Genomic DNA, 19,148 nt, shown 5'->3' with positions numbered 1-19,148 from the left:
TTTTTTTAAAATTAATTTTAAAAAAAAAAAAAAAAAAAAAAGATTAAGGCTTGATTAGCTCTGCTCACAAACACTATAATATGAAAATAACTGCAAATGACTAAAGATTCCTAAAATCAAGATACATTTACTTGGGAAGCAAAAAGACAAAATTAAAGTCCTGTTTTCTGTGAAAATTATCCAAATGAAGTGAGTTTATGATTTAAAAAATAAATAAATAAATAACTACCAATGGGCTCAGAAAATCAATTTAATTCAAAAGGAAAACAAGTTTTCATATCTCATTGAAAGATATTTGTTCTTGTGTTAAACAAACTCAATTGTGTTAAATTTCTCAGAAAACAAGAACTCCTATCTTCATTTTGCATCTAAAAATATCTTGATTCAAAGAGGTTTAGATATTTGTATTGGAAAGCAAGACAAAAATACAGAGGAACAGTTTTTAGCAATGCATGCAACATTTAATGCCAATTTATGAATTTAGTATTTTCTGTTCTGATTTAAGACCTTTTAAAGCCTTAGCCTAAATTGTGAAAGGGCATATTAAAGACCCTTTTAAGACCCTCAGAAACCCTTTTTAAGCACACCCAAATCTGAAGTCGATTGTTATGAGTCAGTGTACCTGATATAAGCAGTTGATACTCAACAGAAAGAAAATAAAACAATGAGTGTGCAAAAAAATTGATGTGAGAACAGTATTGACTTTCTGTTATGCAAAAACAACCATATTGTGTATGCATGTACATAAGTGTATTTCTTTGTGCACACTGTAGGCCTGCCTAGCAGCCTAGAGTAATTAATTAAAGCCTAGAGTAATCTAATTAATGTTTGATTAATTAACTGGGCAAATATGGATTGTAGTCATTTTTCAGTATTCATTCAAGAATACCTTAGAATAACAGACCTTTTTACTCTGGCTGCATCTGAAACCAAAAGCAGCTGTCTTGCTACCTCGCGGTCACATTTCTGTGAGAACAAACCTTAATACTACACCACACAATGCCATTCTTTGTGTGCTCTCAACTTAGTTGCAACAGCTTGAACAGGACACTTTTCTATTCCAATATGACAATACCCCAAGAGAGGTTCATGCACATATGGTTTTCTGAGTCTGCTGTGGAAGAACTTCACTGGCCTCCATAAAGAATAGACCTGAACCCCACTGAACACCTTCAGGACCAATTGAAAATCAACTTTCAAATCTCTGTAACCATATACCAATATTTAGTGGAAGTGTAAGCTGATATTTCAGCTTTTTTCCATGCTTTTAAAATTAAATGTTCAACAAGACACAGGAGCATCAATGAGGTCAGGCATTTACGCTGGCTGGACATTGGCTCGATATTTCAAATCAAATGAAGTCAGCTTCCAAAATAACCAAGCAAATATTTAGTGTTCAGGTTCGGAACAATTCAAATCAAGGAATAAATAAAACTGAAAACAAATTACTTAGAACAAATCCTTAAACCCAATTACGTATTAGCAATAATAGTTAGTAAGCACCACTGAGCAAACACAAATTGCTAATTATGTTTCTGTCGATTTACAAATTAAATTATTAGGATAAACAAAATTGCAGTGGTAAGACTCATCTGAGCTTTTGGCATTATGTGTCTTAATGTGCAATGCTTAAAGATAATGATGTCACCTCATATTTCCTAGTCAGGGCAGACGCCATATTAAATTTTATGCAAATGAAAAGGAGGCAGTGTGGGATAAACTTACAGTCTTTTCCAATGGTATGCGTTGTATAGAGGTAATTTTCACAATTTTCATAATTATGCTATGGATTTTTTTGTCTACTGAAAGTATTTTGGAAAGATGTTTCATCACCTGAACAATTATGTTGTTAAACAACAGCACAATTCATTAAACACCCTGTATTTCTATTCCTCACAGCCTCATTTTCATTCCTGTCAGAAATTGAATCAGCTGCTCACATAAAATTCAAAGCATTAATGTTTGCCTACAAAACTAGCACTGGCTCTGCACCCCTATACCCAATTTCATTACTTCAGAGTTATGTGCCCTCTAGAAGCTTGCGTTCTGTTCTGCAAGTGAACGACGCATTATTGTGCCATCTCAAAGAGGCACAAAATCCCTTTAACAGACTTTTTCATTAACTGTTCCCTCCTGGTGGAATGACCTGCCATCTTCAAGAAACAACTAAAAACACATCTGTTCCATCTTTAGTTGACCCTCTAACTCTAGCACTTTCTATTCTATTTTAATTCTACTTTATCCATTTATCTTTTTTTATATATATATAAAAAAAACTAACACTAGCTTTCTATTTTATCTACTTGTTTTTCTTTTTGTGTGTATATACAGTGGCATGCGAAGGTTTGGGAACCCCTTGCTGAATCTGTGAATAATTTTAACAAAATAAGAGAGATCATACAAAATAAATGTTATTTTTTATTTAGTACTGTCCTAAGTAAGATATTTTACATAAAAGATGTTGACATTTAGTCCACAAGAAAATAAAAATAGCTGAAATTATTAAAATAACCCCATTCAAAAGTTTGGGAACCCTTGGTTCTTAATACTGTGTGTGGTTACCTGGATGATCTACTTTTTTGTTTTGTGATGGTTGTTCATGAGTCCCTTGTTTGTTTTGAACAGTTAAACTGAGCACTGTTCTTCAGAAAAATCCTCCAGGTCCTGCAGATTCTTCAGTTTTCCAGCATCTTTTGCATATGTGAACCCTTACCAGCAATGACTGTATGATTTTGAGATCCATCTTTTCACACTGAGGACAATTGAGGGACTCAAACACAACTATTAAAAAAGGTTAAATCATTCACTGATACTCCAAAAGGAAACACGATGCATTAAGAGCCGGGGGGTGAAAACTTTTTGAATTTGAAGATCAAGGTAAATTGTACTTAATTTGTCTTCCGGGAAGCATGCAAGTATCTTCGGTTGCTTCCGAAGGGCAGTACTAAATTGAAAAAAAAAAGAAGATATTTCAACAAAATAGGAAAAATTTGGACATCCTCATCCTGTTCAAAAGTTTTCGCCCCCCAGCTCTTAATGCATCGAGTTACCTTCTGGAGCATCAGTGAATGTTTGAACCTTTTTTTAATAGTTGTGTTTGAGTCCCTCAATTGTTCTCAGTGTGAAAAGATGGATCTCAAAATCATACAGTCACTGCTGGAAATGGTTCAAATATGCAAAAGATGCTGGAAAACTGAAGAATCTGCAGGACATGGAGGATTTTTCTGAAGAACAGTGCTCAGATTAACTGTTCAGAACAAACAAGGGACTCATGAACAACCATCACAAAACAAAAAAACAGCTGTAGATCATCCAGGTAACCACACACAGTATTAAAAACCAAGGGTTCCCAAACTTTTGAATGGGGTTATTTTTATAATTTCAGCTATTTTTCTTCTTGTGGACTAAATGTAAATTTTTTTTATGTCAAATACCTTACTCAGGACAGTACTAAATAAAAAATAACATGCATTTTGTATGATCTCTCTTATTTTGTTAAAATTATTCACAGATTCTGCAAGGGGTTCCCAAACTTTCGTATGCCACTGTATATGTACCTTGCTACGTGTACTGCGTTAGGTTAACCGAGATTTGTAATTTGCACTTACATATTGTTGGTCTTTTGTTAGTTTTTGATTGCTTCTATTGTCCTCATTTGTAAGTCGCTTTGGATAAAAGTCTGCTAAATTACTAAATGTAATCTAATGTAAATTACTGGTGCCATCCTGACTAAGGTCTATTGCATCCAGTTTAAAAAAATGCTTATAATAGGCCTTTATCACAGTCCACGTGTCGTCACATTCTGCTCCGATTAGTAGGGTAAAGGAATTTCCGCCTGCTTTATTGTCAATGGACAGACGCCAGTTTTGTGAAGAAAATTAAACAAATTTAGTTTAGTTGAACATTGACACAATAAACGTCAATGTTAAAATTGCGTATTTATACTGATTCCATACCATGTATCATGTAATCCTTCAATTTAACCTGTAACACTAGCCTATCTGAGCGATGCAAAGTCAGTGCTGCCAGTTATAAATGAAGAGCACGCAGCTCAAATAACTGCCAGAGGAATACTCGGACTGATTTAATTTTATTTGTAATATTATTTTGTTTATTTTTGCATTATATTTATTGCGATTAACCTCCCGTTCTTTTTCACAGTATAATGACATTCAATCGTTGCACGCAATCACAGAGAATATAACGATTAAGATGATCAAACTTATTTTTAATTATCGTCTATGGACTGGAAATATTTCTTTATTTTATCTACTTCAATTTGATGCAATTGAGATTGCATAATAAAGTCAGCGCGTGAAAAAAAATGTGAGCATTATGTTTAAAGGGATCATATGATGCGATTTCAAGTTTTCCTTTCTCTTTGGAGTGTTACAAGCTGATTGTGCAAAGATAAGATCCCTGAAGTTGCAAAGACTAAAGTCTCAAAACTAAAGAGTTATCCTTTTTCAAAGTTAAGACTCTGCCATGCCCCCCTAAAATGGCTCGTTCTAACACGCCCCCACATATCCACCTCACTATGTGGAAATATTTGCATAATGCCGCCCAAATGTGCACGCAAAGAAAGAAGGCGTGGTTTCAGTAACCGCAGTTAGTGTTGAAGCAGCCATGTCAGGGAGACGCTGTGTGTTTCAGTGCGAAAACAGCAATGCATTTTATGGACGACCGTTTCGTGAACCTAGGAGAGGAGGTAATTCTGACTTTGCTATGACAATCTGGCGCTTCTGAATCAGCTACTGTTTTGTTATTAGTTTAAGTATTTGCTATTAAATGCGGAAATGCGGAGTTTTGCGCATTGTGTGTGTGTGTGTGTGCGCGCGCACACACGTGTGTGAGGGAGAGAGAGAGAGAGAGAGAGAGAGAGAGAGAGACAGGGTCACACCACAGAGTCTTGTGTGGCTTGTGTACTGCAAACACATACCAGCTTCATCACTGTGTCTGCCACGCGACTCTGTACCCCTTTCGGGCTCTGTTTTTATATTTATTTTGAAAGATGAAGCTCGCGATTATGGTAAGGGGCGTTACATTTCCAACGAGTGCTTGCGGTGTTCGGCCAATCACAATGCACTGGGTCAGCTGGCCAAACAGAGCAGACTGCGCTTGTCGGAAGGAGGGACTTTGTAGAAAACTAAGCGTTTGAGAGAGGCGGGGCATAGAGGACCTACAATAATGTACAGTATTTGAAAAATAACGTGTTTTTTGAACATTAAAGCATGTCAACATATTCTGTTACACCAAATACACAAAATAATGATCTTTAAAAAAGCATCATATGACCCCTTTAACACAACAAATTTGCCCTAAACCTTTAATTTAATCCTTCTATACAGCCTTTAGTCATAATTAATGTTTTAAGCTTTTGCTACTTCTAATGCTTATTAATGTGATATATTGTTTGTACAGTTTTCTCACTGTTCTGAAATGAAATAAGGTGATCAGACTGTGAAGAATTAACTATACACATACAGTATGGCTCGCGCGCTCCTGTTTAAGTCACAAAATATGCATCGGGATATCGTGACAACATATTTCTTCATTTCATAATGCTCAATTAATTGTTGCAAACTGAGATTGGTGTCTTTAGAAGACATATATGTGCTGAATTCTACATAAATAATCCACAACCATGCTCCATTGATAGAGGCTGCAGCGGAAGTTCTTTTACGCTACTATTCGAATCTTCCGCTTTTCAAACACCGAAGTGTGATAAAGGCCTATTCCATTCACAGAGCTGCTCTTAAATTAATAAGGAGTCGAGCTATAATTCACAAAAACATCATGGAACATAGACATATCTAGTATGCTCTAATTATAATCAGTGACGCTGTCCTAACAGCAAGCAATGCAATGTAGCTCCAGTTGACTGATGACCTGTTTCTACTTTAGTCACAGCTAGAACTGTAAAATACTTGAGTTATTTTACTTGATCAATACATGAGGATTATTTTGGGGGATCTGTACTTTACTCAAATGCAATTTAAACTGAAGAAAAAAACCCCAGAACTTTTTATTCCTTGCCATTTTATTTCAACTTGAAATGTACTTCAATGTGGTATCATTTTTGCAGTGGTATTAAGAGGTTTGGTGGTAAGGTTGTTATTATCCAATCAGGTTTTTGGGTTATTGATTAAGCCTAGCTGAGCAACAATATGGTTCTGGAAGTAAGAATACAATTGAAAAAAAAAATCCATAAAGAAAATAAATGTAAAGCATGTATTATATAATAATAAAATAAACTTTGAATTTATTCAGCTACAGTAGGTTTATTTAACATGTAACATTTGACCATTCAAGCACGAAAGAGATCTGTTTTCACAATCGCATCCTGTCTGAGTGGCGATTTCAGTGCGCGCACTTTAGCTGTGTGTCAGTCGGCGTGAGCAGCAGATTGCTTATTGCGCTTAATAACTTTATTAAACATCATGCACGTCCCAAATTCGCGATCGCATGCTGAGAGTGGTGCTTTCTGAGTGTGTGCTTTGTGTGTCAGTCAGAGTGAGCACCACATTGAGTTTTTTTCTCTGCATATTGAACTTACTATCAAGTGCGTCCCACTTTTTATTTTCTTATTCATGCATGTTTCTTTATCACTCAAAGGTGTACATCATTTTTAAGTAGTTCTATGTTACGCAGATATATTTGCATACCGCAGAATACACGATATAGCAAAATCTCTAATGATAGACACTTTATTACACGGTAACGATATATACAGTCATACTGCCCAGCCCTAGTCCATTACATTGCAAATGACAATAAAATCAGTGAGCTTTCTTCAGTGAGAATTTATATAGGCTACAAATTCATATTTTGATGGCTATTAAATTACTATTATGTTTTTTTCCCTTCTTTTTAATTAAATGTAATAAACCTCAAAAACAACTGACATTTAAATGAACATTATACAAATGTTAAATTCCTTGTAATTTTTTATTGATGTTCTCACCAGGTAGTGGATAATAGGGGTGGGGGGGAAAATCGATAAAGCATAGTAACGCGATATTTTCCGCGGTAATACTGTATCGATGCACCGACGCCAAGTATCGAACGTTTATTATACTATTTGGTAGAATAATAAAATCAATTTCTTTACAATCCACTAGATGGTGGTGTTGAGTTTTTTCTGGTGATGTCAGCTGGGTCACCTTCAGCATGCAGTAAGTTAGTAAAATAAAGAGGGCGGCATCGCGGAAAGTTATCAGGAAAGCCCCGTCCGCGTTTAAATCGGATGTATGGACTTCGGATTTGTAAACAAGGAGAGGATGTAAGTAGGGATGCACCGAAAATATAGGCCAAATATAATAATATATATGGCGCGCCGCGTCGTGCCCCGCAGTGTTCAGCGAGCATGTTTCACTCTCCTCGTCACTGCGCGGATTGACGCTCCGCTCAGTATTCCGATCTATGAATGTGCGTTCCGCTTGTGTACCACTCATGCTCACCGGAAAAGCAAAGTCCACTGAAATAACGCGCTGACAGGAAATTTCTATGCAGTATATATATGGAGCCAGATCGGCCTCAAAAATAATACATTTATAAAACTAAATTCATAAATGCACAGCACAATTTACATTTACAAAATCCAATTCGTAAATTCAAAACACAATTCATAAATAAAGAAGTAAAAGCATAAATATTTCCCCAAATGCTCACACAAAAGCATCTTACCTAAATAAATTTAAAATGTTTACACAAATATGTATATATCAAGTTCTTGAATTAATTTCCATCACACATTTATGAATGATGTTACATGTATTTATGGATCGATGAATCTGCATTTGCAAATCATCACATGTGCGTGGACTGCTTTGAATTTGTGTGCGGTATTTTTGAGACCTTCCTGGCAGGTTAAGAATCATAAATATATTTTTTTGGAGGATGTTACGTTCAGCCAATTGCCGTTAGCTTTTAATCCACCAATCAAAACACTCTTTACTGAACAGACTCAAGAAGCTCAACGCTGAGCTTGTACTGTGCATTGTTATAGAGACCTCGGCTTTTAACTATACTCTATAATTACTATTTTGAAAATTATAACGCATTAAATTACTCCGTTACTAAAAATTGAAATCAAATGTCAGTAACGTGTTACTGCTAAACACTGTTAATGTGTATTCTTTTTATAGTACCTGATTACAATTTCTACAAAATCACATTATGATTTATATCGTTCGCACAAAATACAGCTACCCGGTTAGCCTGCTGTCTTATACAACAAAGTTGCACATAACAGTTACCCTGTTTATTCAGATCAATCTGTAATGTTATCAAATAAGTGTTAAATGTCCAGATATTTCATTTAATAACAACAATTATGTAATGTGTTCTGTTGTTGTTATTAGTAGTAGTAGGCTATCAGATTCGCAATAACTTTTGATCAGGCATTAAAAACAGCTATCACCACCTAAGGGAGATTTCGAACACACACAAGCGAAGAGATTTAGCATGGAGGATGAAAACCACACTCAACGAGTGAGTAAAGTCGTTTTTTTATCTGATGGCATTTTCTTATGATTAAAGGTTGTTTTAGTTAATTAAGTGTGCAGTGTTACAACGTTGTTAGTCCACGCCAGCTTTCTTATATTAAAACTGGTGTTTGTAGGAACACTTTAGTAAATCACAGGATGAATGGGCGATAAACAAACAGTAAAACAACGATTTCGATGCTAAACTATTGCATAATTTTAAATACGATTTGTAGTCAGTGGGTTCTAAAGTTACCATTGCGACCAGCTATTATCATAAGAAAATGTAATAAGATAAAAAAAAACGACTTTACTCACTCGTTGAGTGTGGTTTTCATCCTCCATGCTAAATCTCTTCGCTTTTGTGTGTTCGACTTCGAAATCACCGAACACAGCAGCGTTGAGCTTCTTGAGTCTGTTCAGTAAAGAGTGTTTTGATTGGTGGATTAAAAGCTCACCGCGATTGGCTGAACGGAACATCCTCCAAAAAAATACCACACACAAATTCAAAGCAGTCCACGCATGTGTGATGATTTGCAAATTTAACTCAAGAACTTGATATATACATATTTGTGTAAACATTTTAAACTTATTTAGGTAAGATGCTTTTGTGTGAGCATTTGGGGAAATATTTATGCTTTTACTTCTGTATTTATGAATTGTGTTTTGAATTTACGAATTGGATTTTGTAAACGTAAATTGTGTTGTGCATTTATGAATTTTGTTTTATAAATGTATTATTTTTGAGGCCGATCTGGCTCCATACGTATAGGCCTACTTGTTCCGGTTTGCAGTAGCGCTACTGTGCTGTAAAATGGTGTAGGCTAGATCAGCTGTAATGGTGTAATGCTACCTTCAGTGACGCTATGCTCTGCTCATATGCTCTGATAATAATAGCTTTGTAGGACTATACATTATTTGGATAATTAGTCAAAAAAACAACAACAACTTATATCAGATCCTGTTACATAGAAGTGAATAAAAATAATATATTGATATTTAATATTAAGGTAACACTTTTCAATAAGGTTCCATTAGTTAATGTATTAACTATCATGAATGAACAATGAACAATACATTTATTACAGTATTTATTAATCTTTCTTAATGTTAGTTAATGAGAATACAGTTATTCACTGTTAGTTCATGTTAATTCAGAGTGCATTAACTGTTAACAAGCACAACTGTTAATCAGTATCATTAAAATTGAGATACATTTTAAAAGTCTTACAAAATTACTTGATATTATTTAAAAATTAATAAATAATCATTACAAAGCATTTTCTGTTTCGGTTTTCGGCCCAGAATTTTCATTTCGGTGCATCCCTAAATGTAAGACTACATGTTTTATTTAATTTAATTTAAATTTAACAGTAATTTACTTTCAAATGCCCCAATTGCTGAAGGGTCTGCACAACTTTTTAGTTCAATTTCAAGTTGCACTGTTCAAAATACCTGTAGTAGCATAGCAGTGCATACCTGTTTACATTTAATTAAGGTGGACTAGATTAGACTGTAATACAAATAGTTGAGTTTGCCAGGTGAATACAACATTTATGACAGGTTTTCATGAAAGTGTTGGTCAGTTTGTCTGCTTGACAATCCCATTTTTCACTGCAACAATAAAACGGAAGTGAGAAACAAACTGAGAAATGTTTTTTTTTTTTAGTTAAAGCAGATTTTTGTCAGTTTTCCTTTGGGGACATAATTTGAAGTTGGAAAACGGTAACAAATTGCAATAGATCGCAGAATACGGCAATATATTTAAAATCGCAATAATATTGTATCATGACAAGTATCGTGATAATATCGCATTGTGAGGCCTCTGGTGATTCCCACCCCTAGCAAGCCCCCAGATATCAACTAAAAAAAACGGCGGGCCCCACAACCACCAAAGCCTGTGGGCCCAGCTCGTCCTCATCCTCCTGTGAGAGCTCTCCGGCCACTGCCACAACGCCAGGGCCCAAACCCTCTATCTGCTGTAGGTGAACCAAAAACAACTGATAGCAGCTCTCAGTGATATGTGTCGGGTCCCCGCTATAATAGCAGCAACATTCACAAATGTTTACAGAACAAGCGGGAACCCAGTGTGCCTGCAGTTTTTTCTATTTATGTTTTATCACGTGATAGAAAGTCTAAGGCTTTCTCAAGCCGTACGGCTGACCCATCTAATCTGTGGCCTGTTATGCATCAAACTAATATTGCTGTTGAGACAAAATGCAATGCCATCAAGTTAGCATTTTTAAACATTCGCTCACTAAAAAAATAAATAATTTCTAATCAATGACTTAACCACAGGTGTGCTCTGATTGGCCAGCTATCCAGTGCGTTGTGATTGGACGAATTCCTCAAGCGTGTGACAGTAATGTTACGTCCCTTACCATATTGTGATGCCTGCGGCAACCACATGTGATGACCCCGGGCTGGACTTCTTCCACGGTGAAAGCCGATCCGGTGATCGACAGCGCGAAGTTGAAGTACGTCCTCAGCGACCAGCACAGATCAGCTCCAGGCATGACGAAGCGATATCGTCCTCTTTTGGAAGGCCAAACAAAGTAGTTTCGCTTTCACAACGAAGCACACAGCGCCCTCACGACATGGCGGCGGCGGCAACAATACTACAGCGAGAATAAAAGTTACGCCTTCTTTCTTTGCGTGAACATTTAGGCGGCGTTATGCAAATCTTCCCAGATAGTGACGAAGGTATGTGGGGGCGTGTTAGAACGAGCCGTTTTAGGTAGGTGTGGCTGATTTAGTACTACTAAATCTCAGTGCTGCGTTTGACACTGTCGATCATAACATACTACTAGAGACTGGAAAACTGGGTCGGGCTTTCTGGGATGGTAATCAAATGGTTCAGGTCATACTTAGAAGGGAGAGGTTATTATGCGAGTATAGGAGAGCACAAGTCTAAGTGGATGTCCATGACATGCGGAGTCCCACAAGGCTCAATTCTTGCACCGCTCTTGTTTAGCCTGTTTAGCTCCCACTAAGTCAAATAATGAGAAAGAACCAAATTGCCTATCACAGCTGATAGGCAATTGATACCCAGATTTACCTAGCCTTATCGCCAAATGACTATAGCACCATTGACTCCCTCTGCCAATGCATTGATGAAATTAACAGTTGGATGTGATACATAGCAGATATGTTCACTGAATATAAACCTAACAGACCACTCAGATCATTAGGATCGAGTCAGTTAGAAATACCAAGGGTTCACACAAAACAAGGGGAGTCCGCTTTTAGTTATTATGCCGCCCACAGTTGGAATCAGCTTCCAGAAGAGATCAGATGTGCTAAAACATTAGTCACATTTAAATGCAGACTCAAAACTCATCTGTTTAGCTGTGCATTTATTGAATGAGCACTGTGCAACGTCCGAACTGATTGCACTATATTTTATGTATAATCATTTTCTATTCTTAACTGTTTTAAATTCATTATAAACCTCTTAAAAAAATGTTTAATCATCTTCAAAGTTTATAAATTCCTTGTTTTATTGTTATTATTATAATTTTTTCTTTTATGTAAAGCACTTTGAATTACCATTGTGTATGAAATGTGCTATATAAATAAACTTGCCTTGCCTAATGATTTTTGCATCTTTCTCAGACAGTTTTAAATGCTTCTACACTGCTGACATGTTTGTAGCATTGCGCCTCTCACTCTACGCTGGTTGCTACTTGATCGTGTCACGTCACTGTTCGGTACAGTTTATTCGGTCTTTTCGCTTATTCAGTTATTGAACAATCCCTAATTGTAATGCTCTCTTTGCGGGCCTTCCAGCATGTACTATCAAGCCTCTGCAAGTGATCCAGAATGCAGCAGTGAGAGTGGTCTTCAATGAGCCAAAGAAAGCCCACGTCACACCTCTCTTCATCAGTTTGCACTGGATGCCAATAGCCACTCGCATCAAATTCAAGGTATTGATGTTTGCCTGCAAGACAACCATTGGTGCTGCACCAATATACCTAAACTTACTAGCTCAGACTTATGCGCCCTCTAGAAACTTGTGTTCTACAAGTGACCGACACCTCGTGGTGCCATCCCAAAGAGGCACAAAATCACTCACAGACGTTTTCCTGGACTGTTCCCAGCTGTTGGAATGACCTGCCTATCTCAATTCGAGCAGCTAAGTCTGCAAAAGACACATCTTTTTTGCATTGAGCACCTGACCAATTAATACTTGCACTTACCTATTATATTCGCTCTAATAAAAAAATTCCCTAATTGTAATGCTCTCTTTGCGGGCCTTCCAGCATGTACTATCAAGCCTCTGCAAGTGATCCAGAATGCAGCAGTGAGAGTGGTCTTCAATGAGCCAAAGAAAGCCCACGTCACACCTCTCTTCATCAGTTTGCACTGGATGCCAATAGCCACTCGCATCAAATTCAAGGTATTGATGTTTGCCTGCAAGACAACCATTGGTGCTGCACCAATATACCTAAACTTACTAGCTCAGACTTATGCGCCCTCTAGAAACTTGTGTTCTACAAGTGACCGACACCTCGTGGTGCCATCCCAAAGAGGCACAAAATCACTCTCACAGACGTTTTCCTGGACTGTTCCCAGCTGTTGGAATGACCTGCCTATCTCAATTCGAGCAGCTAAGTCTGCAAAAGACACATCTTTTTTGCATTGAGCACCTGACCAATTAATACTTGCACTTACCTATTATATTCGCTCTAATAAAAAAATAAAAAAATAAAAAACACCTTGCTATGTGTACTGTGCTAGACTAACTGAGACTTGTCACAGCACTTGTATACTGTTGCGCTCTTGTTGGTCTGATTGCTTCTATTATTCTCCTAATTTGTAATAGCAGCTAAGTCTGCAAAAGACACATCTTTTTTGCATTGAGCACCTGACCAATTAATACTTGCACTTACCTATTATATTCGCTCTAATAAAAAAATAAAAAAATAAAAAACACCTTGCTATGTGTACTGTGCTAGACTAACTGAGACTTGTCACAGCACTTGTATACTGTTGCTCTCTTGTTGGTCTGATTGCTTCTATTATTCTCCTAATTTGTAAGTCCCTTTAGATAAAAGCGTCTGCTAAATGACCTCTGTTTTTGACAAATTACTTAAACAAGAATAAATACATTTGTACAATAGGATACATACCAAAAGACCACTTCTCATTCAGCCACCTCTCAGCAAGGCTGTGCACCAACTGAATCTCGTAGTCTTGATCTCTGCTTCCCTTAGATGCCTGGAGGACCCTCACGCCTGTGGACAGTTTGATGTAATCCTCGTAGTAATAGCCCCAAGCTGCTAGAGAGAGTTGAAGCTGGCTGTCAAACTGTGCTAGATCATCCAGTGTAGTGCAGCCCAGGGTCTTCAGGCTGTCAAAATATAAGGAAGAGCCATTAAATAACAGGCAGGACAGATGGATGAATGGACATTTGCAAAACTTTCTGACTTTCTATGCCATTTATCAAGCTGACAAACACATCAGAGATGACTACAGGAGCTGTACTTTCTCAGAAGTAACATGGTAAGGAGCATCCTCATCATTAAAGGGTGCACTTGAACCTGGCTTCACCAGACCTCTCATTCTTCCATCTATCACTCACAATAAACAATAAACTCTGAAATCACTAACAATGCAATTCCTTCTTCTCATTCATGACAATGAGGTGTATGTGCACTCACGTGTGATAGTAGTGCTCCAAACTCTGGGAACAAAGCCACTCCTGGAAGGCAAAGTCTCTGAGCAGCTGCACTTGGGCCTCAGTAATCTCCCTCCAGTGATGCTTTTCCTTTACCACTTCCTCCAGTCGAGACAGCACACATAAACTCAGCTCCTCCAGAGTCTGAACATCTTTAATTAAAGGGAAAATAATTGAAAGAAAATGTTATAATAATATTCTAACCATGGAAAATATTTGAGGATTATTGGCCCCTTTTTTTAACCTATTTTAATTTTTATAACAACAAGATAAAAGTTTGTTTAATAATGTTTAAACAAGGTGAAAAAAAAAAAGTTACACCACTACACTGGGCAAAAAACAGCAACCATACAATGCCTCCATGGACAACCTATGCTAGAATATTGTGCACTTTCCCAACTAAATTCTAAACTAACTTTTCTTCACTGAATAGTAAAAAATTGATCCAAGCAGATCTAAGGCCTTGTCCAAAATGGCCCAATTCATGTGCACTTGTGGTTTTGTGAATAGTCATTGCGTGAATGTCCGTTAAGTTCACTAATCCGTAGGGTGAAATAGGGCCCTACAGATGCTTAAAATGCTAAAATAATCAGTGAAGCGTACAGAACGTCTGATCAAAACACTTTTTATTTGCTTATAGTATATGAAGTATACTCTAATGAAAAGTGCCATTTTTTTGTTTATTAATTTTCATAGTCCAAGCTTAAAAGAAAAAGAGGGACATGAAATAAAAAAAGTAGAAGAAATGCTAGACATACACTATTTCTGCTGTTGTAAAAGCTCACAAGTGATTTCTCAGCCATAGTGTTATGTAACAGCAGGTGCTCTTGGCCATGTGATCAAAAGTGTGGATCTTATTGGTTAGTCAGCTTACATGCTAACAATAAGACAATTTTGCATGTGTGTGAGACAGAGCAACTTGTTTGTGTTCTGATAATTAATGGCGCACACACACCCTACTCAATATCCTTAAAAACACAATTAATATTTGCTTAGCGCAAGTTAACTGACTGAGTTCTACACGCTAGAAAATCCTCTCATTATGAAAACAAAACACAGGTATGGTGCAAATAAGACATTAATTATGAGAGAGCTCAGTCAGTCGCACTAAGAGAGCGCTCTTTTCTCACTTTCTGTATCTATTCACAATTTGATTGGACCATTATTAAAATTATACATTACATTATTAGCATTAACAATTATTTGGCAATATTATAGACTTGACTGCTACTGGATGAGAACTGAACTAAGCTGGATGATGACATCACGGTTTTCTCCAGAGCAGCTCTATAGATGACTAATCTCATTTCATTATTGATGGACTTTACATAGTTATTGAACCGAACTGAATCAACAATGAACTGATTTCAACGGAATAATGACTGTTTACTATTGTCGTTTCACAGCTGCTTTACAGCAACTGAAAATTGTAAAACGGCTTTGAAACAATCTGTATTGTATAAATCACTACAGAAATAAAGGTGGCTTGACTTGACCATGAAGAGGGGCCATGGGTTTGCTATAGCCCCAGGGCCCTATGTGCTCTTAATCCAATGATAAAATGTTCACTACTGTAATGAAGATCAATGTAACTCACTCACATTTGAATAAACTTCTAGAGGGCCACTATTCTGTTTAACTATCTTAGTTTAGCTCCAGTCCTAATTAAACATCTGAATCAGCTGATCGAGTACTTGCTAGTTCTCATAATATCTTTCGTTTGGGATGATAGTGTTAAAGGCCGAGCTGAAGTCCACGAACAGGATCCTCACATAAGTCCCTGGTCTGTCTAGATGTTGCAGAACATAATGCAGTCCCATGTTAACTCCCATGTACACACTCCAGCCAAGAGGATGGACATTGTCATGCACCAGGAGGAACACAGGGCCCACTGCACCAATCTAAGGTCTGACAATGGCTGTACTGATTTTACCCTGGTACATAACAGTAGTAAGGGTACCATTGGCTAGCACGTGGAAGTCTGTGTGACCCTCCAAGGATATTCCTACCCAGACCATCAGTGACCCACCGCCAATCAACATGTTGATGATGTTGCAGGCAGCTTAAAGGGGAGGTCTAATGCTATTTCATGCATTCTGACTTTTTTACACTTTTAAAGAGTTGGATTCTAGGGTTGTGACGGTGAGGAAATTTCCCCACCGGTTTATCGACGTGTGACAACACCGGTAATACCGGTATCACCGTGGGGGCGGGGCATTCCCTCTTTTCCTCGCTTTCAAATAGCTTGTAAAATCTGCGTGCGCATTTTACTTTCACTTTCAAATAGCAGCAATTCGGCGTAAAGCAATTGTTCATTTTTAGTTCGTTTGAATTTCCCCTCTTTTCCTCGCTTTCCTTCGATTTTAAATAGCTTAAAAGCACAGTGCGCATTTTACTTTCACTTTATTTTCGAATTAGCGGCAGTTCGGCGTCAATTGCTTGAATGCAACAACAAAATACAACGTAAAACGTAAGGCACGGCATACACCTTGATGTAAAAATAAATAAATAAAATGACACAAAGTTTAAATAAAGTAAAAATTAGCAAACAATGTGGAACCAATTAAATAAGAAACGAATGTTTAAAAACTTCCAAAATCACCTTAGATAAACGGCAAAAATTAACAGGCTTTTCAAAATCCAAAATATTGCCAGACGGGGGCTTTTGCATCTCGTTTCGAAACTAAATCATCCGCCATCGTCTTGTCGGTCTCACCTCACTCTTCTTGTCAGTCAGCTCGACTCACTCTCCTCACTGAATAAATGAAATCTGATCTGTGATGCGACTGTAATTCGGCATGCTGCATTGAGCAGCCGTGTTCAGTTTTTAATTGTAATGTATGTTCTTTTACTGAACTAAATTATTTTTACTACTATAAAAAATAAAAACGACGGTGGGGGTCAGTGCAAGTGACAGAAGTTGCGGCTTAACACCGGTATCACCGTAAGCAACGTCTATCACGGCAAGCCTACTCCCATGCTAAACATGGCCAAAGTTTCAAAAAACGAGTTGGTCGTATGGCAGTATTTCTGTGCCAAATACACTTCTTCAGGGTTCGTATATGTTTCTGAAATTTTTTTTTTTTGTTGAGTATGGACCTGGAAGAGCACGCCCATCAACATGTTTCATTCGGGTTACGGAAGTCGTTGGCAGCGCTGCACAGGACTTGCTTGAGAAGGATTTGTCATTTTGTTTTTAGACCACAAAATCAGCAATGTCACCAAAGAAATATGTTTTTGGTTGTGAGGGAAAGATAACCTTGTTCCGCTTCCCAAAGAACCCAGCATTAAGGGAACACTGGATGCAGTTTGTTTCTCTGGGGCAGCAATGGAGTTGTGCAAGTATGTTGGTTTGTTCCTGGCATTTCGGTGATGAATGTTTTATAAACAAATTGAAATATAAAGGGTTAGTTCACAAAAAATGAAAATTAGGCTGCGTTTTACTTACCCCAGAGGCATCCTAGGTGTATATGACGTTCTTCTTTCAGACGAATCCAGTTGGAGTTATATAAAAAATTGTCTTTGATCTTTCAAGCTCTATCATTGCAGTCAGCGGGTGTTCCAGTGCTTCAGTCCAAAAGTTGTTAAATAAAAAGCGCCCATCCATAAAATAAAATAAAAAGTGTCTCGCACGGCTCCAGGGGGTGAACAAAGGCCTCCTGTAGCGAATCGATGCGTTTTTGTAAGCAAAATAATCCACATTCAAAACGTAATAATCACTTTAATCTAGCTTGCGCCAACAGTTGTACACAGAAACAGTTCCGGGAGCATGACGTATGAGGTTAGCGTTGCGCATGCGTCTCGTGAAAACCAATGTTTGTTTACAGGATCAAAGGAAGCAAAGTTTCCTTACTTTAGCAAAGGAAAACCAGTCTCTTCTTGGCTTATATCGAAATCCCCTGTCATTCTTTTTAAAAAATCCTTGTTTTGTACTTCTAATTAGTGACCGTTGTTTTGTTTTGATCTCTCCGCTGCGTTTCCACGTGCATCACATCTGAGCGGCGCATACGCAAAGCTGACCTCATACGTCACCTGCCCGGAACTGCTTCCGTTTACAACTGTGAGCGCAAGCTATTTAAAGCTTTTAAGCTATTAAAGTTATTATTACGTTTTGAATATGGATATTTTTCTTACAAAAACGCATCGATTCGCTACAGGAGGCCTTTGTTCACCTTTGAGACACTTTTTTTTATGGATGGGTGCTATTTATTTCACTTCTTTTGGACTGAAGCAATGTGACACCCGCTGACTACAATGATAGAGCTTGGAATAGCCAGGACAATTTTTAATATAACTCCGACTTGATTCGTCTGAAAGAAGAAAGTCATATACACCTAGGATGCCTCGGGGGTGAGTAAAATGCAGCCTAATTTTCCTTGCCCATGAAATGGTGAACTAACCCTTTAAGTCAATAAAGTTTTTGTTCTGGTTTTATTTATGTCGATTTATGTCACAGCTTGCAGGCGATCATTACGCAAAAGCTTTGTATGCTTGTGACTCTTTAGTTCCAACTAGGGATGTAATGGTATGAAAATTTCATATCACGATTATAGTGACCAAAGTTATCACGATTATCAATATTATCACGGTTTTGTTCAAATGTGATGAAAACGTTCAAAAAGAACTGATACTGATACACTGAAAACATTTCAATAAGTTTTATATTTGAAAATCAACAAACAACAAATACAATTAGCAGCTATATGCACTTTTCTTAGCATAAACATTAAATTAACATTAACATGAAGCCCTAATAATAATAAATCACTTGAAGATCATGTGATCTTCGGTTAGGAGATCTTGTGATGCTTTTTAAAGCAAAGTTGGGGTTGATTTCTAGTTCACATACAAACAAATAGAATAGGCTAATTAAATTTGTCTATTTTAATGTAAGACAACATATTTTTCGTCAGTGATAGAAATATGATTTAAGACGGTAGTGTAAGCAAGTTTAGTTTGAAAACGTTTAATAGTAAATAAGA

General features: G+C 37.2%; 1 protein-coding gene across 4 annotated transcripts in view; it reads right to left on the bottom strand.

Annotated features, from left to right (window-relative positions):
- Nucleotides 1-19,148, bottom strand: part of LOC107566121 (apoptosis-resistant E3 ubiquitin protein ligase 1) — a 79,185-nt gene that overhangs the window by 47,915 nt on the left and 12,122 nt on the right. For all 4 annotated transcript variants that reach the window (XM_016251493.1, XM_016251495.1, XM_016251496.1 and 1 more), the window contains exons 3-4: nt 14,150-14,318; nt 13,619-13,839 (exon numbers count right to left, since the gene is read on the bottom strand). In XM_016251493.1, the coding sequence (XP_016106979.1) occupies nt 13,619-13,839; nt 14,150-14,318 (390 nt within the window). The remainder of the gene's footprint in view (nt 1-13,618; nt 13,840-14,149; nt 14,319-19,148) is intronic.

The sequence above is a fragment of the Sinocyclocheilus grahami genome, unplaced genomic scaffold (genome assembly GCF_001515645.1).
Source record: "Sinocyclocheilus grahami isolate Dianchi unplaced genomic scaffold, SAMN03320097.WGS_v1.1 scaffold1048.1, whole genome shotgun sequence".
In the NCBI taxonomy this organism is placed as follows: Eukaryota; Metazoa; Chordata; class Actinopteri; order Cypriniformes; family Cyprinidae; genus Sinocyclocheilus; species Sinocyclocheilus grahami.
This window is presented reverse-complemented; position numbering and strand designations above follow the sequence as displayed.